This window comes from Papio anubis, chromosome 17 (genome assembly GCF_008728515.1).
Source record: "Papio anubis isolate 15944 chromosome 17, Panubis1.0, whole genome shotgun sequence".
Classification (NCBI taxonomy): Eukaryota; Metazoa; Chordata; class Mammalia; order Primates; family Cercopithecidae; genus Papio; species Papio anubis.
The window spans coordinates 24,921,464-24,946,200 of NC_044992.1; the positions used below are offsets into that span (position 1 = coordinate 24,921,464).

The 24,737-nt window shown below is 41.9% G+C and overlaps 1 protein-coding gene across 9 annotated transcripts in view; it reads left to right on the top strand.

Annotated features, from left to right (window-relative positions):
* The window catches only part of RHOT1 (ras homolog family member T1), an 82,234-nt gene that overhangs the window by 17,764 nt on the left and 39,733 nt on the right, over nt 1–24,737 (top strand). For 7 of the 9 annotated variants that reach the window (XR_002518048.2, XM_021928916.2, XM_021928918.2 and 4 more), the window contains exons 2-8: nt 13,645–13,703; nt 16,740–16,821; nt 18,230–18,273; nt 18,864–18,917; nt 19,378–19,430; nt 22,734–22,842; nt 23,155–23,256. Coding sequence is in view for 8 of the 9 variants with exons in the window: in XM_021928916.2 (XP_021784608.1) it covers nt 13,645–13,703; nt 16,740–16,821; nt 18,230–18,273; nt 18,864–18,917; nt 19,378–19,430; nt 22,734–22,842; nt 23,155–23,256 (503 nt within the window). In the remaining variant the exon portion in view is untranslated. Of the gene's footprint in view, nt 1–1,252; nt 2,716–13,644; nt 13,704–16,739; nt 16,822–18,229; nt 18,274–18,863; nt 18,918–19,377; nt 19,431–22,733; nt 22,843–23,154; nt 23,257–24,737 lie in introns of those variants that run through there. The other 2 variants (XM_021928913.2, XM_031657460.1) reach the window with 2 other exon arrangements.

Sequence of the window (24,737 nt, forward strand, 5' to 3'; positions counted from 1 at the left end):
TTGAACTCCTGGGCTCAAGTGATCCCCTCACCTCAGCCTCCCAAAGTGCTGGGATTATGGGCATGAGCTGCCATGCCTAGCCCTTAATGTTAATGTGCACTTTTTCTCATGTTACAGACCAGTTTTCTAGGTGTGCTCCATGGAAGTTTAAGCATATGCTGTAAGCATGTAGATAACATCTAGTCCACCTATCCCCACCTTTTCTTTTGTTAACTGATTTAACTGGTGAGAAAAATTGAGGCCCAGAGAGTTGTAACTCAGGATCATACTGTAATGGCAAAAACCGGTTCCTGAATCCAGATTTTCTGACCCAGGCCAGTACTCATTTTAACATCTTTAATTCAAACTGATTATCATCATGACATTTACCATTTGTGTACTTAATGTGTGCCAGGTCTTGTGCTAAGCATTATATAGCTCTCATCTTGATTAATCCTCTTAACAATTCTACGAGGCCAGTCAGTACTTTATAGATGAATAAACAGGCTTGATGACTTGCCTGAGGAAGCACAGCAAGTAAGTGCTGGAACTAAGATTTCAGCCCAGTTCTGTCTAGTTCCAAAGCCTGTGTTCTTTTTTCTTCTTTTCTTTTTTGATTAAATATTTATGTAAAAGGTAATAAAGAATAATATGACAAATACCCAACACCCAGTTTAAGAAATAAAGTATTACCAACCATTTGAAGCTCCCTTCCCATTACATTGTCCTCTTTTTCCCTCCGAAGTAATCATCCACTTTCCTGAGTTTCAAATTCGTTCTCCTAACCACCAAGCTATATAGCTGCATTTATTAAGTGCCATGGGAGCTGGAGCTACTGTTAATCAACAGTAAACAAGAAAGACATGTTTTCTTCCCTTGAGGAGTTTCCTATGGGTGATAATGAAATATTTGTTTCTTAATCTTTCTGGAGATCTTCAGTAGCTGGCAGGAAATGTCACATTTTCATCAAGGAGGTTTAAGAAGTCCTTCAGGAGATCACTGGTGATATGTTGGGAGGTTGCCTAGATATTACACACATGAATCAGAGTTAAGAATACATGTGTTGGCTGGGCGCAGTGGCTCATGCCTGTAGGGGACGCAATGCAATTTCGGCTCACTGCAACCTCTGCCTCCCAGTTTCAAACGATTCTCCTGCCTCAGCCTCCCTAGTAGCTGGGACTACAAGCGCATGCCACCACGCCCAGCTAATTTTTGTATTTTTAGTAGAGATGGGGTTTCACCTTGTTGGCCAGGATGGTCTCTATCTCTTGACCTCATGATCTGACCACCTTGGCCTCCCAAAGTGCCGGGATTACAGGCGTGAGTATTTTAGCTGTAAGTTCTTTTGATAAATACAGAGCTCACATACCCTCTGAGTTCCAACACCAGTTTTCCTATACCAACTGAGTGTCATACAATTCAATTCAATTCTAATGATGGCAGTGGCAGCCATCTGGAGTGGCCGTTGGCTGCAGCAGGGAGGCGCAGGCGGTGGCAGCAGGAGCAGCTGCTGGAGCAGCAGTGGTGGCGGTGGGACCCCTGTGCTCTGCATCCCTGAGGCAACTGAGTGCACCATTCCCACCTCTCATGGCTGGGCAGGACCTGCTTCCAGGCCCGGAGCCTCCACTGTGGCCTCAACCTGTCCCCCGACTGTGTCTCAGGAGCCCATGAGCACTCTGCTGAAGGTGCAGCTGGGACTCGTGGGGCCAGCCTCAAGATCATCGGGTTCGTTTGTGCGGCGTTGGCCGGGGCTGCCACACCACCTGTACCTCATCTGCTGCTGTTGCAGGGAAAATGTGGAGAGGAGAGGTGCAGTCCCCAGAGCCCACCCCTGGGAGCCCCCTGGAGCCTGATACCCTGAGAGCCACCATGATGGGGCCGGGCCGAGTCACCCACTGGCAGGGGAGCAGTCTGATCAGGCACGGAGGGGTGGGCAGAGAGGGGCCCCGAGGTGGAGCTGGGCCCTGAGCGGTGCTGCGCTCCGTGGAGCTGGCAGGAGCTGGAAGCAGGCAGGAGCCCCACCTCCCAGTCGCAGCTGCAGCTGCCCAGCCGTGGCTGTGGACCCAGGCATCTCTGCAGTCTCAGGGGCCTGGGAAGCCTGTGGACTTGGAGGTGTCTGCTCCTGCTGCCTGGCTTCTCCTTGCTCCTGGCACCCGTTCTGATCTCAGAGTGAGGTTGGGGCCAAGCCTAGGTGCTGTTGCAGCCTGGCCGGGTGTGCGCATGCTTGGGGCAGTGGTGACATGCCAGACCCCTGCCACTTTGGCCCCCTCCAGACTTTGGGCACCGGCGAGCATGGGAGGGAGGCTGAGGGCAGCTTGGCGCAGGCCTGCAGGTACCCCTTGGCACTGTCTTGGCGCCTTGAATGCCAGCAGGAGGCAGACAGGCTCCTGGGCAGAAGGGGGCAGGTCCGCACCTTCAGGCTGGGGACTGCCTGAAGCCCAGGGGCTGGGCTGCTGATCCCGCAGACCAGTGTGGGAACCTGTGGCACGGGTCCTCCCATGGCTTCCCATGGACCAATCGGCACACTCTTCCTCCCCACTGAGGCCCGTAAAAAGCACCCCCCCGGACTCTGCCAGACCAAAAGAGAGACGATGGGATGACCTGCCTACAGAGAGGAATTACCCTCTCTGCTGAGAGCTGAACATTCTTCGGGACAACATGCTGAACATTCTTCGGGATAGCTCCTCTCTGCTGAGAACTGAACACTTGTTGGGACACCCTGGCTACAGAGAGGAGGTACTCGCTGTAGGTTTCCTCTGAGCTGTTCTGTTGCTCGGTAAAGCTCCTGTTTGTCTTGCTCACCCTCCACTTGTCTGTTACCTCATTATTCCCAGATGCAGGACAAGAACTCAGGACCTGCCAAATGGTGGGGCTAAAAAAGCTGTAACACAAACAGGGCTGAAATATGCCCCTTGCTTGCTACCTTGAGAGCGTAGAGAAGGAGAGAAGAGCTGCAGCCCTTTAGGGAGCCCGGATCTGGGAACTCCCTTAGCCAGGGCTGTGACTCCCTCTTTGGGGCCCTGTGGTTCCTGGAGTTGCCAAGCTTCTGGGCACCACTCTGTTCTCCATTGCAGCTGTGGAAGCTGCTTGTGGTGCACATGGTCCACCTGCAGCCTTGCAGGGAGATGGTGCCCAAGCTGGCACCTGGAGCTGCCCACCCCGCAGCAGCAGCCGGCATGCCTGGCTGTGCACAGTGGTCAGACCCCTTGCTTGTTCACACACCCCTCACCACTTTGTGCCTGGCTCACCTTTGGCAGGCATGGGATCCAGGCTGGTCGTGTGAGTTGAGCACAGCCTGCAAGGCTGAGTGGGTGGAACGAGCCCAGTGGGCCAGAGCAAAACTTGAGCAAAGGCACCACTGGCCACAGAAGTTTCCAGTTGGTGAAATGACACCCCAAGGATCCTGTAACACTGACACCACCCAGAGTTAGCTTCAGATCCACTATAGTCGCCCGGTGGGTTCTTCTGCCTGCTACACAGACAGACCAATTCACTGAGACCACAGTATTGTAGTAAAGAAATAACTTAATTAACACAAGGCTGGTCATGCAGGAGAACTAGATGTATCACTCAAATTAGTCTCCCAGAAGGCTCACAGGTTTGGGTTTTTCAAGGATAGTTTGGTGGGCAGGGGGCTAGAGAATGGAGGGTGTTTTGATTGGTTGAGGATTAAATCATAGGGATGCGGAAAACGTTCCTCATGTGCTCAGTCAGCCACTGATTAGGGGCCACAGGATCGATTGAGTCACAAGTTGTGGGTCCTGGTAGAGTCAGTCCTTCACCAGAAATGCAAAAAATATCTCAGAATGCCAGTTGTAGGCTCCGCTATAGTGATGTTATTCACAGGAGTCACTGGGGAAGTTACAAATCTCCTGACCTCCGGAACAATGGTTGGTTATTGTTTACACCTATATCTTAGCAGAATTCAGGTCCCTCACATAATCCTAACCTTGTGGCCTTTCATTAGTTTTACAAAGGTGGTTTAGTTTTAGGAAGTGCTGTTATCATTCTTGCTTTAAGATTAAACAGTAAACTTAAATTCCTCTCAAGGTTATCTTGGCCTATTCCCAGGAATGACCAAGGACAGCTTGGAGGTTAGAAGCAAGATGGAGGCCGGGCGCGGTGCCTCACGCCTGTAATCCCAGCACTTTGGGAGGCCAAGGCGGGCAGATCACGAGGTCAGGAGATCTAGCCCATCCTGGCTAACACGGTGAAACCCTGTCTCTACTAAAAATACAAAAAATTAGCCGGGCGTGTGGTGGGCGTCTGTAATCCCAGCTGCACGGGAGGCTGAGGCAGGAGAATGGCGTGAACCCGGGAGGCGGAGCTTGCAGTGAGCTGAGATTGCGCCATTGCACTCCAGCCTGGGCGACAGAGCGAGACTCCATCTCAAAAAAAGAAAAAGAAGAAAAAAAAAAAAAGAGGCAAGATGGAGTCAACTATGTCAGATTTCTCTTACTGCCATTCATAATTTTACAAAGGCAGTTTCACCACCAGTTAAAGAGCAAAGTTCCCAACAACATTGCCCTTACTTCAGCAGTGTGCACTTTGGCCTGACCAACTACAAATTCAGGGCTTCCTACTGCCCCCTCAGACTAGAGCGCGTCACAAAACTCGGGAAAGTGCTATATTCACGATTATACAAATGAACAACCAGATTGAAGAGGTATGTGGGGAAAGGTCTGGAAGGGTCCTGAGCTCAGGAGCTTCTTTCCCTATATGGTCAGTGTGCACCACCTTCCTGGTACATTGACCTGTTCACTAACCAGGAAGCTCTCCTGATCTTTGATGTTCAGAGTTTTTATATGGGTTTTCAGTAGGTAGACGCGATTAAGTCATTGGCCACGTGCTTGACTCCAGGTCTTTCCCCACTGGAGGTTTTGGGATGGGGCTGAGAGTTCTGACCCTCTAATCATGTAGTTGGTTTTTCTGGTGAAAACCCTGCTAGCATGCTCTGTTGCCTCCTTCTCCCCACATGAGTCACCTCATTAGGATGAACTCAAGTATGGTTGAAAGGGACTCATTATTCATAATAAAAGACACTCCTATCATTCAGGAAATTCCAAAGGATTCTGATGCTCTGTGCCAGGAGCTGGGGACAAAGACCAGATGTATTCTATGTTATATCACACCCTCCTTTATATTATTTGAAATTTTAACATTTTATTTTTTACTAAAAACAAATTGAACAAAGTAATTTTAGCATATGTTTATATTTTAACTGCTTCAGCAGTTACCTGTTTTTCCCAGTTCTCCGGTTGCTGTTAAGAAAATATTTGAGGCCGGGCGCGGTGGCTCAAGCCTGTAATCCCAGCACTTTGGGAGGCCGAGACGGGCGGATCACGAGGTCAGGAGATCGAGACCATCCTGGTTAATACGGTGAAACCCCGTCTCTACTAAAAAGTACAAAAAACTATCCGGGCGAGGTGGCGGGCGCCTGTAGTCCCAGCTACTTGGGAGGCTGAGGCAGGAGAATGGCGTGAACCCGGGAGGTGGAGCTTGCAGTGAGCTGAGATCTGGCCACTGCATTCCACCCTGGGCGACAGAGCGAGACTCCGTCTCAAAAAAAAAAAAAAAAAGAAAATATTTGAATGGTAGTTCCAGAATCTCCAGGAGGTGGGACTAATTTCCTTAGTGATGATGCTGAAAATACAGCAGTACTGCTGTGCTTGGGCCAGGTGAAGTCAAATCAGATGATTCAGTCTGGTTGATGTGCTAGAGGCCCTTTTCCCATTCATGTAAAATTGGAAAATTTTGTTCATTATCCAAGTGTTTCCAAATGTTTGTTTATTGTGTCAATGTAAACTCATATATATTAAGTATATATCTTGGGTATAAATTTAAGTTATAATTTAATAGAAATGTGGCACAGAAGTAGTTCAAAGGAGGAAGTGGAGGAAATAAGAGCTATAGGTAGAATTTGAACCATCCTTGAAAGGTAATTATTAATAACATTTGGAAAAGTAGAGGGGAGAGTGGGAATGATGTTTAGATGAGGGAAACTGTGAGGTGGGCAGGATTTATCGTGGCTTGTTTGGACTTATACAATGCAGAATGGCCTTATTTGAGCAAATTGAGTGGGGGATAGTGGGAAATGAGATTAGATAGGTGAGCTAGGGATAGATTATGATATTCAAAGGCCAGTAGAATGATTTCATTTTGATGTGGTAGATAATTGAGGGTCAAAGAAAGTGTTTGGTCAGGTGAGTTAGAAAATGAAAAGAGCATGTAAGAAAAATGGACCAGCATTTGTATTGTTGGTAGATTAATGAGGAGAGAGACTGGAGAAAGGGATAGGAAATTTGGGACTGGGAGATTTTTCAGTAAAAGTACCATAATTAGAGAAATAGGGGAACAGCGAGGGAAGGAATGAATATTAAAAATGTCAAAGGAAAATTTGACAGATCTTGACTGCTAAATGCAGAGGAATGATGAATCGGAGATGGTACATTTAAAAAATTTTTCTTTTTATCCAGATATGTGACAAGAATGTTAGCCAAGGCTGGGCGTAGTGGCTCACACCTGGTAATCCCAGCACTTTGGGAGGCCGAGGTGGGCAGATCACAAGGTCAAGAGTTCGAGACCAGCCTGGCCAATATGGTAAAATCCTGTCTCTACTAAAAATACAAAAAGTAGCCGGCGTGGTGGTGTGCACCTGTAATCCCAGCTACTTGGGAGGCTGAGGCAGGAGAATCACTTGAACCTGGGAGGCAGAGGTTGCAATAAGCTGAGATTGTGCCACTGCACTCCAGTCCAGGCGACAGAGCAAGACTCCATCTTAAAGAAAAAGAAAGGGAAAAAAAAAAAAAAAAAAAAGAATGTTAACTATATTGGTGATAACTATCTAAGTCTGTTACAATGTAATGTAAAAGTACAATGTAATGTAAAAGAGAGGACCTAGTGGCCATGATCAGTGGTATCCCCAGGATCAAGAATAGTGCCTGGCTTATAGAATTGCTCAAGAAGTGTTTATCAAAAGATGAAAGAATGCATTTAACCTGTCAACTTTGGGGTAAATTTTAGTTGTCATCTTTAACATCCCAATTTTTTTTTTTTATATTTATTATTATTATTTTTTAACGGAGTCTCGCTTTGTCGCCAGGCTGGAGTGCAGTGGTGTGATCTTGGCTCACTGCAGCCTCCACCTCCCAGGTTCAAGCGATTCTCCTGCCTCAGCCTCCCAAGCAGCTGGGACTACAGGCATGTGCCACCATGCCCAGCTAATTTGTATTTTTAATAGAGATGGGGTTTCACCATGTTGACCAGGATGGTCTTGATCTCTTGACCTCATGATCTGCCTGCCTCGGCCTCCCAAAGTGCTGGGATTATGGGCTTAAGCCACCGTGCCCAGCCTAACATGCCAATTTTTAATACCAAAAATGGACTTTAAAAATAATACTTATTGAGGCTGGGTGTGGTGGCTCACACCTGTAGTCCCAGCACTTTGGGAGGTTGAGGCAGGTAGATGACTTGAGCCCAGGAATTCAAGACCAGCCTGGGCAACATAGTGAAACCCTGTCTCTACTAAAAATACAGAAAATTAGCCAGGTATAGTAGTGCACACCTGTAGTCCTAGCTACCCAGGAGGCTGAGGTGGGAGGATCATTTGAGCCTGGAAGGTCAAAACTACAGTGAGCTGTGATGATGCAATTGCACTTCAACCTGGGTGACAGAGTGAGACCCTGTCTCAAAAATAAATAAATAAGCTGGACGTAGTGGCTCACACCTGTAATCCCAGCACTTAGGGAGGCCGAGGCGGGTGGATCACTTCAGGCCAGGAGTTCAAGACCAGCCTGGCCAACATGGTGAAACTCCCTCTCTACTAACAACAACAACAACAACAAAAACAAAAACAACAATACAAAAATTAGCCAGGCATGGTGGCACACACCTGTAATCCTAGCTACTTGGGAGGCTGAGGCACAAGAATGGCTTGAACCTGGGAGGTAGAAGTTGCAGTGAACCAAGATCGTGCCGCTACACTCCAGCCTGAGTGATCGACAGAGACCCTGTCTCAAAAAAAAAAAAAAAAAAAAAGTTACTGATCTTTTCTAGTTACAAAAATTTTGTGTTTGTTTTTCAAGATAACCACTGTTAGTATAATATATTCATCCAGGGTTTTTTCTATGCACAAACATATTTATCTTTAAAATGGGATCATATTGCACATGCTGACTTATACCTGCATAAGTGTCATTTTTAGAAGTGAAATGGAACTTCAGCCTCCAAATAATGACAAACCATAAAATAATAGGATAATACAGGAGTCTGTTAGTCTGTACTCATATATAAATAAATAAACAGGCATACTTCAGAGATACTGTGAGTTTGGTTCTACGCTGCCACAGTAAAGTGGCTTACAAATTTTTTTGGTTTCCCAGTGCATATAAAAGTTATGTTTACAGGCTGGGTGCAGTGGTGCATGCCTGTAATCCCAGCACTTTGGGATGCCAAGATGGGCGGATCTCCTGAGACCAGGAGTTCAAGACCTGCATGGCCAACAAGGTGAAACCCCATCTGTACTAAAAATACAAAAAAATTTAGCCAGACGTAGTGGCACATGCTTGGAATCCCAACCACTCAAGTGGCTGAGGCATGAAAATTCCTTGAATCTGGGTGGCAGAGGTTGCAGTGAGCCAAGATTGTGCCACTGCACTCCAGCTTGGGTGACAGAGTGAGACTCTATCTTAAAAAAAAAAAAAAAAGTTATGTTCATACTATGCGTAGTCTGTTAAGTATGTAATGTAATGTCTAAAAAATGTACATACCTTAATTAAAAAATACTTGATTGTCAAAAAATGCTAATGATTATCTGAGCCTTCAATGAGTTGTAACCTTTTTGCTGGTGGAGAGTCTTGCCTCAGGGTTGATGGCTGCTGACTGTTTAGGGTGGTGATTGCTGAAGGCTGGGGTGACTGTGGCAATTTCTTAAAATAAGACAACTATGATGTTTGCTGCATCGATTGACTCTTCCTTTCACTAAAGGTTTCTCTGTAGCATGTGATGCCATTTAATAGCATTTTACCCACAGTGGAACTTCTTTCAGAATTGGAGTCAGTCCCCTCAAACCCTACTGCTGCTTTATCAACTAAGTTTGTAATATTCCAAGTCATTTGTTGTCATTTCAGTATTGCTCACAGCATCTTCACCACTAGATTCTGTCTCAAGAAACCACATTCTTTGCTCATCCATAATAAACTCTTAATCTGTTCAAGTTTTATTATGAGATTGCAGTAGTTTAGTCACATTTTTAGGCTTCACTTCTAATTCTAGCTCTTTTCTTGCTATTTCCACCATATCTGCAATTCCTTCATTGAGGTCTTGAATCCCTCAAAGTCATGTGAGGGTTGGAACCAACTTCTTCCAAACTCCTGATAATGTTACTTTGATCTCCTCCCATGAATCATGAATGTTCTTAATGGCATCTAAAATAGTGCATTATTTCCAGAAGGTTTTTAGTTTACTTTGCCCACATCCATCAGAGGAATCACTGTCTATGGCAGCTATATATAGGCTTACAAAATGTAAATAGTAAGCCTAAATAATAAGTCTTGAAAGTTATAATTACTCCTTGAACCATGGACGGCAGACCGGATGTCTTGTTAGCAGGCACAAAAATAATCTCATACGTCTCCATCAGTGCTCTTGGGTGAACAGGTGTATTGTCAGTGAGCAGTAATATTTTGAAAGGAGTCTTTTTTTTGAGGAGTTGGTCTCAGTAGTAGGCTTAAAATATTCAGTAAACCATTCTGTAAACAGATGTATTGTCATCCAGGCTTTGTTATTCCATTTATAGAGTGCAGGCAGAATAGATTGAGCATAATTTTTTTTTTTTTTGAGTTGAAGTCTCGCTGTGTTGCCCGGGCTGGAGTGCAGTGGTGCAATCTCGGCTCACTGCAAACTCCGCCTCATGGGTTCATGCCATTCTCCTGCCTCAGCCTCCTGAGTAGCTGGGACTACAGGCGCCTGCCACAACGCCTGGTTAATTTTTGTATTTTTAGTGGAGCCTCCTGAGTAACTGAGATTACAGGTGCGAGCCACTATGCCCGGCCAGATTGAGCATAATTTTTAAGGGCTCTAGGATTTTCAGAATGGCAAATGACCACTGGCTTCAATTTAAAGGCAACCTGCATTAGCCCCTAACAAGAGTCAGCCTATCCGTTTAAGCTTTGAAACCAGGCATTGATGTCTGCTCTCTAGCTATTGATGGCATCTTCTTCTGATATAAGGCTGTTTCATCTACACTGAAAATCTTGGTTGGGTCCTGTAATACCAGCAACTTGGGAGACCAAGACAGGAGGATTGCTTGAGGCCAGGAGTTTAAGATCATCTTGGGCAACATGGTGAGACCCTGTCCCCACAAAGAATTAAAAAATTCACTGGATGTGGCGGCGTGGCCTGTAGTACTAGCTATTCAGGAGGCTAAGGCAGGAGGATTGCTTGAGCCCACGAGTTCGAGGCTACAGTGAGCTATGATCATCCCACTATGCTCCAACCTAGGTGACAGAGACCCCCATCTCAAAGGAAAACAAAGGAAAAGTGCACACACACACACTCTCTCTCACATACACACGCATATATTTTTTCCTTCAGACAGAGTTTCATCCTGTCACCCCAGCTGGAGTACAATGGTAGGATCATGGAGCACTGTGTTCTCCAACTCCTGTGCTCAAACAGTCCTCCCGCCTCAGCCTCCCAAATAGCTGGGACTACAAGTGTGTGCCACCACACCTGGCTAATTTTTTAAAAACTGTTTTGTAGAGACAGGGTCTCACTATGTTACCTAGGCTGGTTTGGAACTCCTGGCCTCAAAGAGTCCTCCCACTTCAGCCTCACAAAGTGCTGGGATTACAGGCATGAGCCGCTGCACCAGACATATATATATACACACACACACACACAAATATATAATATTTATATATAAAAATATATTTATTTATATAATATATATAAGCCTCATAAATTATTCTGATGCATGGCTTTAGGGGTCACCATTCCCTTTTGATGTTAAGTATGGCACAATAAAGAGAAAGCATTGACTTGACCATCAGGAGATGGGTTATTCTCTTAAATCTGCAACTAATCTTTTAGTGAGACTTGGAGAAAATGACTGTCCTGGATCCCAGGTTCTTTATCTGAAAATTTTCTGGGGAGCTGAATAAACTGACATTGCTAACTAGATTCTAGCGGTTCTATGATGATGGATTCATGGACATCATCAGAACTCTGTGAAATGTGACCTGTGGTCAGCCATTTGAAAAAGGCCCAAACCTTACACAAGTCAATTGAAAAGGCCTGTAGAAATCAGAGCTAGAAGACACCTGTTAAATCATCTAATCTATCCCTCTATCAGTGGTACTCAGTTGTTCATAGCATTCTCTAAGCTGTTTTCACTGTCCTTCCTGTGTTCTAGACATTCACTATTTTCCCAGAGACTTGACTTGTGTTCACCCTTCCTTTTAATCGTTTAAGAAGGGAATGGGACTTTTCTTAACTCAAAAAATTTCATTTCTTTTATATTTAGACTTTAATTTTGGAAACTATAATTTGTTGATAATGGCAGAGATTAGTAAGCATGTGGACTGTTTTCCTCTAGATTCACAAAAGGATTTAGTTGATGAGTTGAATGTCTAACAGTAGTAATTATATGATCAGAAAGTGACAGGAATAGAAGTCAAATTTCATAATAAAAGTTAAGATTTTAAAGTTTGTGTATAAAAAAATTGCTAGAATAGAAAATGTAATAGGAGACTTTCTTTGCTTTTACCTTGTTACTAACCCTTTAAATATGATGCTCTATGGAAGAAAGAATGTAGAGATGCATAGAAATGGGCACTCTGATATTCTGTTTACGAGGATGTAAATTGGTTTTTTCTTTTTTGGAGATAGTTTAACAATGTCAGTTAAAAATAAAAAAGATCTTGTGCACTAACTTGAGTTCTACTTCTAGGAATTTATTCTGTAGAAATACTAATTGTTGCATTGTTTATAAAAGTGAAAACTTAGGGCCAGGTGCAGTGACTCACACCTGTAATCCCAGCACTTTGGGAGGCTTAGGTTGGTGGATTGCTTGAGTCCAGGAGTTTGAGACCAGCCTGGGCAACATAACGAAACCCTGTCTCTATTAAAAATACAAAAAAATTATCTGATTGTAGTGGCATCTGCCTGTAGTCCCAGCTACTCGGGAGGCTGAGCTGGGAGAATCACCTGAGCCTGGGGAGGTTGAGGCTGCAGTGAGTGAAAAAAATCATACCACTGCACTCCAGCTTGGGCAATCAGAGTGGGACCCTGAATCAAAAAAAAAAAAAAAAAGTTAAAACTTGGAAACCATTCCAATGTTCCTTGTTAAGAGTTTATTTTAATAAATTATAATACATCATACAGTGGATTCTAATACAACTATAAAAAATAATGCAGGATGGCTGGGCGCGGTAGCTCACGCCTGTAATCCCAGCACTTTGGGAGGCCGAGGCAGGCGGATCACCTGAGGTCAGGAGTTCGAGACCAGCCTGGCCAACATGGGGAAACCCTGTCTCTACTAAAAATACAAAAATTAGCTGGACATGGTGACACATGCCTATAATCCCAGCTACTTGGGAGGCTAAGGCACGAAAATCGCTTGAATGAACCCATGCGGTAGAGATTACAGTGAGCCAAGATTGCGCCACTGCACTCTAGCCTAGGCAACACAGCGAGACTCCATCTCAAAAAAAAAAAAAAAAAATTTAAGAAATATAAATATAAAATGGGTTTATTATTGCTGCTTTTAAAAATTGTTTAAAATGGCCGGGCGCGGTGGCTCAAGCCTGTAATCCCAGCACTTTGGGAGGCCGAGACGGGTGGATCACAAGGTCAGGAGATCGAGACCATCCTGGCAAACACGGTGAAACCCCGTCTCTACTAAAAAATACAAAAAACTAGCCGGGCGAGGTGGCGGGCGCCTGTAATCCCAGCTACTACTCGGAGGCTGAGGCAGGAGAATGGTGTAAACCCGGGAGGCGGAGCTTGCAGTGAGCTGAGATCTGGCCACTGCACTCCAGCCTGGGCGACAGAGTGAGACTCCGTCTCAAAAAAAAAAAAAAAAAAAAAAAAAAAAATTGTTTAAAATATATATAACTTATTAACTGTAAGTATACAATTCAGCAACATTAAATTTATTCATAATGTTGTGTAACCATCACCACTATCTGTACTTAAAACTTTTTTTTATTATCCTCAACAAAAACTATGTACCCATTAACCAGTAACTTTTGTCTTCTCTTCTCATAGGAGTTTTTATGTACTGACATGAAATACTGCCCAAATGCATAATTAAGTGATAAAGGAAAATTGCAAAGTAGTGTGATAACTATGATTCCATTGTGGTAAAATATTGCAAGTTAATATAAGTATAGGAAAAATCTGGGAGAATATTAAAATGTTAGTAGAGGATGTTAGGAGGGATTTGTGCTTTTACAGAATATATTTTGGCAAGTTTTTAAAAACAATGAGTATGTGTGACTTTTCTAAACATAAAGATATACTTTTAAGTATTATACTAAAACTTGATAATTTGGATGCCTTAGATTTTAGCTAATGAGTAACAAACTTCCTTATGTGGTTGCCGAATTTGAGCTTATGTAGAACCTAAACACTTTATTAAAGTAACGATTTTTCTTTTCACAGCTAGAGTGGGGAAGACATCACTGATTATGTCTCTGGTCAGTGAAGAATTTCCAGAAGAGGTAAACATTTTGATTTCCATATTTAAATTTTTTAAAAAATTATCAAAATCCAATTAAAATGAACTGAACTCTGTCTCTTTTGGCATGTGTTATGTGCTTCCTTTTGGACAGTTGAGACTTTTTTTCTTCCTTGTTTAGAGACAGGGTCTCACTCTATTGCCCAGGCTGGAGTGCAGTGGTGCCATCATAGCCCACTGCAACCTCCAACTCTTGGACTCAAGCAATCCTCCTGTCTCAGCTTCCCAGAGTGCTGGGATGTACCACTGTGCCCTGCCAGTTGGGACTTTTTAAAAAGCTAATATTTGTTTATCAGTTATGTCTATGAAGTACAGTATAGAAGAAATAACCAACCTATATCTAAGTTCACCTAAGTCTTTTGCATTTTCTTCCTTTGACTTTGTCTAGGACCTTTGTACTCTCTGTGCCTCAGTTGTCTCATCTATAAAATGGAAGCTGAAAGGGATATAGATATAATATAAGCTCTATAACCCTTTCTTAAAAATAAAATGTTGCTCATAAACCCAAAATATAAAAAAGATAATGAGCATTCCATGAGTTGAAGTTAAGGGGAAAGGTGTGAATCCCTTCTTGCCTTCTGCCTGACACTCCCTGGTCTGTGAGGTGTTTTTGTCGGAACCACTAGAATTATGATACATATATTTGAAAACCCTTAATATGATCTACCTGCTTCATTTCACAAATGATGAAACAACCTCATTCTACCTTTGCCTACCTCAAAGGATTGTTATGGGTCTCAAATGAGATGAATGTAATAGCAGGGAAGTGCCACCAAAGGTAGTAAGGCGGTTTTATTATTACTGGCAATAAATTTACATTTTGGAAGTTCTAGAGTGAGGAGCGTTGGCTAAACTTTACATAAAGTTAGCATATAATTAGAGGGAATGAAATTTGTACAATGGGATGAAAATAATTTCAAATTACCCTCTTTCTTGCATAGCAGGTATCATTAGTGTCACAGTTTACATTTATCCTTCTTTTACTCTAGTTTAGATAGGAATATCTGTATAATTTCATTGTTCAAATAAGAATTTGATGTATCATGTGGTAGTGTTTTCAACATTTACAGCTGCCAAAAGACTATTTATTATTATTTTTTGCCTTTTTTCTCTTAGACAAGATGGTTAAATAAGTAATTACTTAATTTAAGAAATGAAGTATATTTTCATGTATTATTTGTAGAATCAGTAACATTAATTTATAATTACTCTGGATATAACATCTAAAAGTTTTCTGTGAGAGTTTTAGTTTAGAATTGTTTTAGCATAGTCCTCTTGATTGTGGATAAGGGTTTTGTGTTTTTGGTTTTTTTAAATTTATCTTTTCACTTTTTTAGCGATTATAAGTAATCTAGAAGGGTTTTTAATTAATTAAAAAAAATTCAGTCCTTGTGAAAGATGGAATCATTAAACATAAGGCTTGGCTGGATGCGGTGGCTCATGCCTGTAATCCCAGCACTTTGGGGGGCTGAGGTGGGCGGATCACTTGAGGTCAGGAGTTCAAGACCAGCCTGGCCAACATGGTGAAACCCCGTCTCTAGTAAAATACAAAATTAGCCAGGCATGGTGGTGCATGCCTATAATCCCAGCTACTTGGAAGGCTGAGGCAGGAGAATAGCTTGAACCCAGAGGCAGAGGTTGCAGTGAGCTGAGATCGTCCCATTGCACTCCAGCCTAGGCAACAAGAGCGAAACCCTGTCTCAAAAAATAAATAAAAAACAAACAAACATAAGGTTTATGTAGCCAGTCAGTTATTTTCTAGAGGAAATGAATGTTGATAACCTGTTGGTTTATTTGCAGATTGTTTTGGATTAAAATACCTCCTCATTTGCAGAGTATCTTCAGCCTTCAACAAAATAGAATGAAAACAACATATTTAAAATATGTAACACTGAAACACCAAATTAATTCAATAATTATTTGAGTCTGTGTCAGATCTGAAGTATCCTGAATGTGTTGTGTCTATGTAGTTAGAAATATGCATTAAAAATGTTTTTATCATACAGTTTTAATATATATTTGCATCTATTGTAAAGCACAAAAATAAACACTTGCATGTACAACAAATGGGTATTGGTGAGAGGGACTAATACAAGTTGAGCATCCCTTATCTGAAATGCTTGGGACCAGAAGTGTTTCAGATTTCAGATTTGTTCAGATTTTGGAATATGAGCATTATACTTACCAGTTGAGCATTTCCCTAATCTGAAAATCAGAAATACTCCAATGAGCATTTGCTTTGAGTACCATGTTAGTGCTAAAAAGTTTCAAATTTTGGAACATTTCAGATTTCAAATTTTGGGCTTAGAGATACTCAGCCTGTGATCCCAGTACTTTGGGAGGCCGAGGCGGGTGGATCACAAGGTCAGGAGTTCAAGACCAGCCTGGCCAAGATGGTGAAACCCCATCTCTACTAAAAATACAATAATTAGCTGGGCGCAGTGGCAGGTGCCTGTAATCCCAGCTACTCGGGAGGCTGAGGCAGGAGAATCGCTTGAACCCAGGCAGCAGAGGTTGCAGTGAGCTGAGATTGTACCACTGCACTCCAGCCTGGGCCATAGAGTGAGACTCTGTTAAAAAAAAAAAAAAAGAGGCCGGGCGCGGTGGCTCAAGCCTGTAATCCCAGCACTTTGGGAGGCCGAGACTGGTGGATCACGAGGTCAGGAGATCGAGACCATCCTGGCTAACACGGTGAAACCCCGTCTCTACTAAAAAATACAAAAAACTAGCCGGACGAGGTGGCGGGCGCCTGTAGTCCCAGCTACTCGGGAGGCTGAGGCAGGAGAATGGCGTAAACCCGGGAAGCGAAGCTTGCAGTGAGCTGAGATCCGACCACTGCACTCCAGCCTGGGTGACAAAGCGAGACTCCGTCTCAAAAAAGAAAGAAAGAAAGAAAGAAAGAAAGAAAAGAAATACTCAACCTGTGCAGATAAATTTATATCATCTGTTACAAGTTTGAGTGATAATATTGAAAGGTTGGTTTTTTCTTTTTTCTTTCTATATTTGTTTGTAAATGAAGGTTCCTCCCAGGGCAGAAGAAATCACCATTCCAGCTGATGTCACCCCAGAGAGAGTTCCAACACACATTGTAGATTACTCAGGTAATGAATATCCTCTTGTAGGTGAAGGTGTAGGTTAATTTAATAGACTTGAAAAAAGATACTTACTGAGCTTCTACAAATGTTCCGAGAGGTGGTCTTTTCTCTGTAGCAGTAAATGATCCTTTACGATTCTTATCTCATTTATGTCTCTCTGTCAGCCTCTACCCCATATCCCACTGAGTGCCTCCATCTGACAGTTCTTCGTCCCCAGATTACTAAGTTGGGTTCCATAATACCTGTGGCTGTTGAACACTTGAAATGTGACTGTTCTAAATTAAAATGTGTTATTAAGTGTAAAATATAACTGGATTTTGAAGACTTAGTATGAAAAAAGGATGTAAAATATTTCATTAATTTTTCTGTTGAGTACATGTTGAAATTTAAATATTTTTGATATTTTGGGTTAAATGCAAATTTAATTTTACCTTTTTTTACTTACCTTTTTAAAGGTTGCTACTAAAAAATTGAAAACTATATATGTGACTTGCGTTGTCTGTATGTTGGACAGCACTGTACTGGAAGCTGAGGGAGGTGAATGCCTTCTGCTACAATCAATCTCATAACTAGATTTATTTACAGAATTATTCTTCAATATGTATAGCCATATAATTAGATTCACTTCAGTATTAGAATTGAAGCCTTAACCCATTGATTACTTAACATGGAAAGATATTAAAAATATGGCCTGTTATTTAGCATAGTATAAAATACCATTGAATTCATGTATGGTATTAGTTTATATGTCAGAAGTAACAGGCATTTTTAGGGGAAGATATATGTAACCTAAGGTGGTCTAAATCAATATGTCAGTAATTGCTTTGCTCTTTAATTATTTGCTTTCTATCCTAGCTGTATCATTCATATCCCCGCATCCGTGGAGTTACAGGCACACCTACCCATTGAGACCAGTCCTAGCTAAAGATACATGCTAGAGAGGGAATTCTCATCACTTCACTATCAAGCTATAGTTTTGCCTCTGGGTCCTGGTTATTATTACTCCCACTTGCTATCTAGATCTTAAGCTTGTATTACCCAGAATCTCACCTGCCTTTTGATCCTGTGTGTATAGACTCTTTGTCTGAGCTTTTGACTCTTAAGCACCCAGTCTGCTAGCTTGGATTTCTGAGGTCCTTTGCCTGACCCTTTTCAACTCTGAATCAGATGCTGGCCTAGATTTATTTCACAGTGCTTCTGCTGTTCCATGCCTGAGTTATCCTTTTAGAGACTCGTCTTTCAGTGCCAGCTGCCTTATCATAGTTCAACCTTTACTTGCCTTGGCTTTCCCTTGTGTTTGCTATACCATGTCATTTTGAGGGATGTTAGATGGGTGTTGCATAGAATTTAGCTTGGCCATTAGTTTTTATGAAAGTGTTTGCAATATGAAACATTGACTTTTTGTCGTTTGTAGAAGCAGAACAGAGTGATGAACAACTTCATCAAGAAATATCACAGGTGAGCTTTAAAAAACAGAGGTATGGGTTTTTGTGTAGAAAAACAGTGATGATTTTATGAGCCTACCTTTTTCATTCTCTTTTTGTTTTTTGTTTTTGTTTTTTTGGGACCGTGTCTCACTGTCACCCAGGCTGGAGTGCAGTGGTGCAATTTTGCCTTACTGCAACCTCCATCTTGCAGGCTCAAGCGATTCTCATGCCTCAGCCTCCTGAGTAGCTGAGATTACAGGCATGCACCACCATGCCCAGCTAATTTTTGTATTTTAGTAGAGATAGGGTTTTGCCATGTTAACCAGGCTGGTCTCAAACTCCTGGCCTCAAGTGATCCACCCCATCCCTTCTTCATTCTCTTAATTACCAAGAGTTCTTTTTCAGTTCTTTGTTGTTATGGCTGTTACTGAGTATGTGTTTTTGCTTTAAGTCCTTAGGAACATTTTCTCTTAGAGGCCAGCTAATTCATTTTTTGTTTTTTTGTTTTAGCTTTTAAATTTTTTCTTCCTTTCTCCCAAATATATTAACAAGTTGCTAATTAAGTGCTGTCTCCATTTTTATTATTTTTAGATACCGCTAATTTGTTAATTTTTCTTCAAGGCTAATGTCATCTGTATAGTGTATGCCGTTAACAACAAGCATTCTATTGATAAGGTAGGTGTGACCTTTTTTTCACTATAGTTGGTTTCAGTGGAGCGCTTCCAAAGTTGATCCTCAGTTTAGAATTTTAGGGGTCTAAGGTAAGAGTGTTTTTTTTTTTTTTTTTTTTTTTGAGACTGAGTCTGGCTCTGTCGCCCAGGCTGGAGTGCGGTGGCCGGATCTCAGCTCACTGCAAGCTCCGCCTCCCGGGTTCACGCCATTCTCCTGCCTCAGCCTCCCGAGTAGCTGGGACCACAGGTGCCCGCCACTTCGCCCGGCTAGTTTTTTGTATTTTTTAGTAGAGACGGGGTTTCACCGTGTTAGCCAGGATGGTCTCGATCTCCTGACCTCGTGATCCGCCCGTCTCGGCCTCCCAAAGTGCTGGGATTACAGGCTTGAGCCACCGCGCCCGGCCGGTAAGAGTGTTTTGTAAAGATCCTCATCATGGCTAAGCGCTTGTTAATTTTCATTTTAGGTAACAAGTCGATGGATTCCTCTCATAAATGAAAGAACAGACAAAGACAGCAGGTATGTTTTCCTCTCCCAAACTTTTTATGTTAAAAAGTTTAAAGCTTGCAGTAAAGGTACGGGAAGTAGTACACTGACCTTCCCTAAATCCGTCACTTAAATTTACTAGTTAAGATTTTGCCATATTTGCCTTATCTGTCAGTTTTTCTGTCTGTTCATACACACACCCACATGCCTTTGCTGGGGGGACTCATTTGAGGCAGTAAATATACTTGAGAGCAAAGCAAGAAACAGAACTCTGATATAATGATTCACAACTTCAGACAGATTATTTTGGTCATAAATCTTACATTTCTCTTTGTCAAACTGCTGCTTGAAAAGTCTCAGATTAATTAATTAATTAATTAATTTTGAGGCAGAGTCTTGCTCTATCACCCAGGCTGGAGTGTAGGGGTGTGATCTTGGCTCCTTGCAGCCTCCACCGCCCGGATTCAAGTGATTCTCATGCTTCAGCCTCCTGAGTAACTGGCACTACAGGCACGTACCACTAACGCCTGCCTAATTTTTGTATTATTTAGTAGAGAGGGTTTCGCACATTGGCCAGTCTGGTCTCGAACTCATGACCTCAAATGATCTGCTCACCTTGGCCTCCCAAAGTGCTGGGATTACAGGTATGAGCTACTGTGCCCAGCCTGAATCTTTTTAAATAGGAAAATCAGACTAATACCTATTATTGTACACATTTGGTCCTTTTCTCAATTTTTTAGATTTATCTTTTAGTTGGCCATTTTCGTGCCTTGAAACTCTAAAGATCTGGTTCTAAACATATGACTATGGTCATTAACCCTCTGTCTTACATATTTTGGAAGGGAGACTGAGATGACATTATATGTGCTGTGAACAATGCTGTGGCATTGTATGGCTTGTCTTTTATCATGGTTTTAACTTTGTGATGATTTGACAAGGTGGAAAGGAAAGAATGACCCTTTACAACTGTGCTGTCCAATGTAGTAACCTCTCGTCAGTTGTGGTGATTTAACTTTAAATTAATTAAAATTAATAAAACTAAAACTTGTTCCTCGGTTACACTTAGCCACATTTCAGGTGCACATAGCCACATGTGACTAATGGTTACAGTAATGGAGAGTAGAGATAAAGAGCATTTCCACCATCATAGAATGTTGTATTGGACAGAGCTGCCTTGGGGGATCCAATACCCATATGCTCCTAATATCTGCTTTTCTTGCTCTTCCTTTTTTTTTTTTTTGAGACGGAGTCTGGCTCTGTCGCCCAGGCTGGAGTGCAGTGGCCGGATCTCAGCTCACTGCAAGCTCCGCCTCCCGGGTTCACGCCATTCTCCTGCCTCAGCCTCCCAAGTAGCTGGGACTGCAAGTGTGTGCCACCACACCTTTCTAATTTTTAAAAAACTTTTGTAGAAACAGGGTCTCACTAAGTCATCCAGGATAGTCTTAAGCTCCTGGCAGAACTCAAGCAATCCTTCCGCCTTGGCCTCCCAAAGTGCTGAGATTACAGGCATGAGCTGCTGTACCAGACATATATATATATATATATTTTTTAAGCTCCATAAATTACTCTGATGCACACCTTTGGTTACAAACCACTACATTTTTGGAAACCCTCCTGGTTCTGTTAGGAATTTATATTTGGGCTATATGGTGGTCAGTCTTTTCAAGCATAATGGCACACCAAGGGTTAGGTAAGCTAAATGCTTTCAAGTGCTTCTGTTGCAGTCTAGAGTTCCAGCAGGATGATTTGCTTTCCCTCCAAGCTCTCTTGCAGGATTCACAACAGTTCTCCACTAGGTTGGTCCTCCTTAATATCCCCATTAAGATTTTCCCCCATAGGCTTATCAGATTTAACTTTAGATCTTTAGGAATTAAAGATCAGAATCTTTAACTCCCGGTCTACTCCCTGCCAAAAACAGAAACAAAAAATTATCCTCAATCTTCTCTATCTTTTGAGATCTACCCATTTTTTTCCAGCCAAAACCTAAGTATTTTTCTTGGTTTCTGCTTTTCCCTCAATCTTCATATCTAACCTATCAGCTGTTTCTGTCTTATAAAATATATCTGAAATTTGAATATTTTCCTTTTCATCTTTACTGTCACTACTGTAATCCAAGTTACTATTATATTTTTAAAAATTTGTTAGTGAAAAAATGTAACATATACTGAGGTACATACCTGTTATCCAGCTTCAACAATTAACTCATGGCCAGTCTTGTTTCATCTATTACCCCTCCCGCTGAGATTATTTTGAAGCAAATAGAGATATTATTTTCATGTTGTAAATATTTCAGTATATAGCTCTAAAAATCACTGCACTTAAAAATGTTAACCCCCTTCTTAGAACCATTCAGTGGCTTCCCATTTTACACTAACAATAAAACCTACACTCCTTACTGCAGCTTGTTAAGTTCTTATGTGTCTGACCTTTGATCCTCTTTCTAACCCCATTGTATACCTTTTTCTCTTTACTCTGTACTCTGTAGCCATTCTGGCATTTTCCTGTTGTTTGGCCCCATCAGGATGTTTTTTCAGTTTGGGGCCTTTGCACATGCTGTTCCTTCCTCCTGGCTTGCTCTTCCCTGACTCTTTACATGGCAGATTTCATCTTATCCTTCACCCCTTGGCTCAAATGTCACCTTTACATAGGGGGTTTTCCTTAATTATTATACATAACTAGCTCCTTCCCACTACTCTATCGCCCTGTTTATTTCTTGCATAGTACTTATTGAATTGGAAATTATTTTATTTGCTTATTGCTCATTTTCTGTTTTTCACTATTGGAATGGTCAGGTTTCTGGATCTGCCCAGGCATGGTAGCTCATGCCTATAATCCCAACACTTTGGGAGGCCAGAAGTTTGAGACTAGCCTAGGCAATGTAGCTAGACCCTTCTCTACAAAAAAATTTTTTTTAATTAGCTGAGTGTAGTGGCTTGTACCTATAGTCCTAGCTACTAGGGAGGCTAGGGCAAGTGGATCACTTGAGCATACGAATTTGAGGTTGCAGTGAGCTGTGTTCCTGCCACTGCACTCCATCCTGGACAATAGAGCTAGACCCTGTCTCAAGAAAACAAAAAACAAAACAGAATGGGTAGAGACCTTCTGTCTTGTGTCCTTAATACTTGGAGCAGTATGTGGCTTATAATAGGTGCTCAATAGATAACATGTTGAGTAAATACATGTTATCTAGGGGGCTTGACATGACTGTAGAGGAAGGTTCATGTTGTTGAGAAGATTAAATAAAAACTTTTTAGTTAGAATGGGTTATGATGTAAATTAAAATATAAATCTAATGTCTTTTGCCTTCCTTATTACAATGTGCCCTGTTTATTTTAGGTTGCCTCTAATATTGGTTGGGAACAAATCTGATCTGGTGGAATATAGTAGTATGGAGACCATCCTTCCTATTATGAACCAGTATACAGAAATAGAAACCTGTGTGGAGGTATGCCTCATAATTTGATTTGAAAATTTATTTTTGATGAATTCTTACTAAATTGGGGTTTTAAATAGGGGGGACAATGTGGAATGGAATAAATTTCCTGCTCTTTGTAAAGTCATGTAAACCAAATAAAACAGAGAAGTTGGAGTTGGCCTCTGAGCTCTTTCTAGACATTCATATTGTGATGTCCACAAAGATGCATTTTTCATTTTTTTTCAAGGAATCTTTCTTTTGCCATATGGTGATAGTTTGAAAATTGTTTTTAGCTCTCCTAATTGATTTCAGAGTGTAAAATTTTAATTTTATTTTTTTCAGTGTTCAGCAAAAAACCTGAAGAACATATCAGAGCTCTTTTATTATGCACAGAAAGCTGTTCTTCATCCTACAGGGCCCCTGTACTGCCCAGAGGAGAAGGAGGTAACAGGCTATGTTTATAGGGGCTGGAATGTGTATGTAGTAACTCGAGTATGGTAGTGATTTTCAGTATTTGTGTAGAGATTAAACTGCTAAAATTTAAATATATTGCTTATTAAATGGTTACATTTACCAGGTACTCTTCTTCAATGACATTCACATTAAATATTCATAGTATTTTCCACATCAATGGAATCTAATCAAGTACTGCTTCAGGAAGTGCCACTAAAACAAACAGAAGAATTGGCAACAGTAACAACAAAAAAGTCCAAAGACTTAGCTAATGGTCTTGTTTTGCTACTATAAAATCTACAAATTGAAAAACACACACAAACAAAAATCTTATATAGTTTTTTGACATAGGCGCAACGTAATACAATGTGACTACTCCTTTTGTTTTTGTTTTTTTTTCTTTTGAGACAGAGTCTCACTCAGTCACTTAGGCTGGAGTGCAGTGGCACGATCTGGATCTCGGCTCACTGCAACCTCCACCTCTGGGGTTCAAGTGATTCTCATGCCTCAGCCTGCCAAAGTAGCTGGGATCACAGGCATGCGCCACCATACTCGGCTAATTTTTGTATTTTTAATAGAGACAGGGTTTCACATGTTGCCCAGGCTGATCTTGAACTCCTGACCTCAAGTGATCTGCCTGCCTGGGCCTCCCAAAGTGCTGGGATTACAGGCGTGAGCCACTGCGCCCAGCTGCTTTTGTTTTATAGCTAAGAAACACAGTAACTCCTTATTGAAATATCCAAAATTTAATATTTTGCCATAGACATTGAAAAACTAAATCTTTTTGAGATATATTTCAAGTACCTTAAAATTCATCCTTTTAAAGTTATACAATTCCGTGGTTTTTAGTATATTCACAAAGTTATGCAATCATCACCACACTCTAATTTCAGAACTTTTCATCACCCCAAAGAGAAACCCTGTACCCATTAGCAGTCACTCCCCATTGTCCCCTTACTCAACCCCTGGCCAGCACCAATCTACCTTCTGTCTCTGTGGATTTGCCTCTCTGGACATTTTATATAAATGGACTTATACAATATGTGGTCTTTTGTTTCTGGCTTCTTTTACTTAGCATAATATTTTCAAGGTATATCCACGTTATAGCATGTGTCAGTATTTCATTTCTTTTTATGGCCCGATAATCATTTTATGGATACACCAAGTCTTTGGTGGGTTTTATTTTATTTTTATTTTTATTATTTTTTGAGACAGAGTCTCATTCTGTCACCCAGGCTGGAGAGCAGTGGTGTGATCACAGCACACTGCAACCGCAAGCTCCTGGGCTTAAGTGATCCTCCCGCGTTAGCCTCCGGAGTAGCTAGGACTATAGGCGTTCGCCACTGTGCCCAGCTGATTTTTTTTTTTTCATTTTATTTTTTGTAAAGACAGGATTTCGCCATGTTGCCCAGGCTGGTCTCAAACTCCTGAGCTCAAACAATCTTCCCGCCTCCACCTTTGCCTCCAAGAGT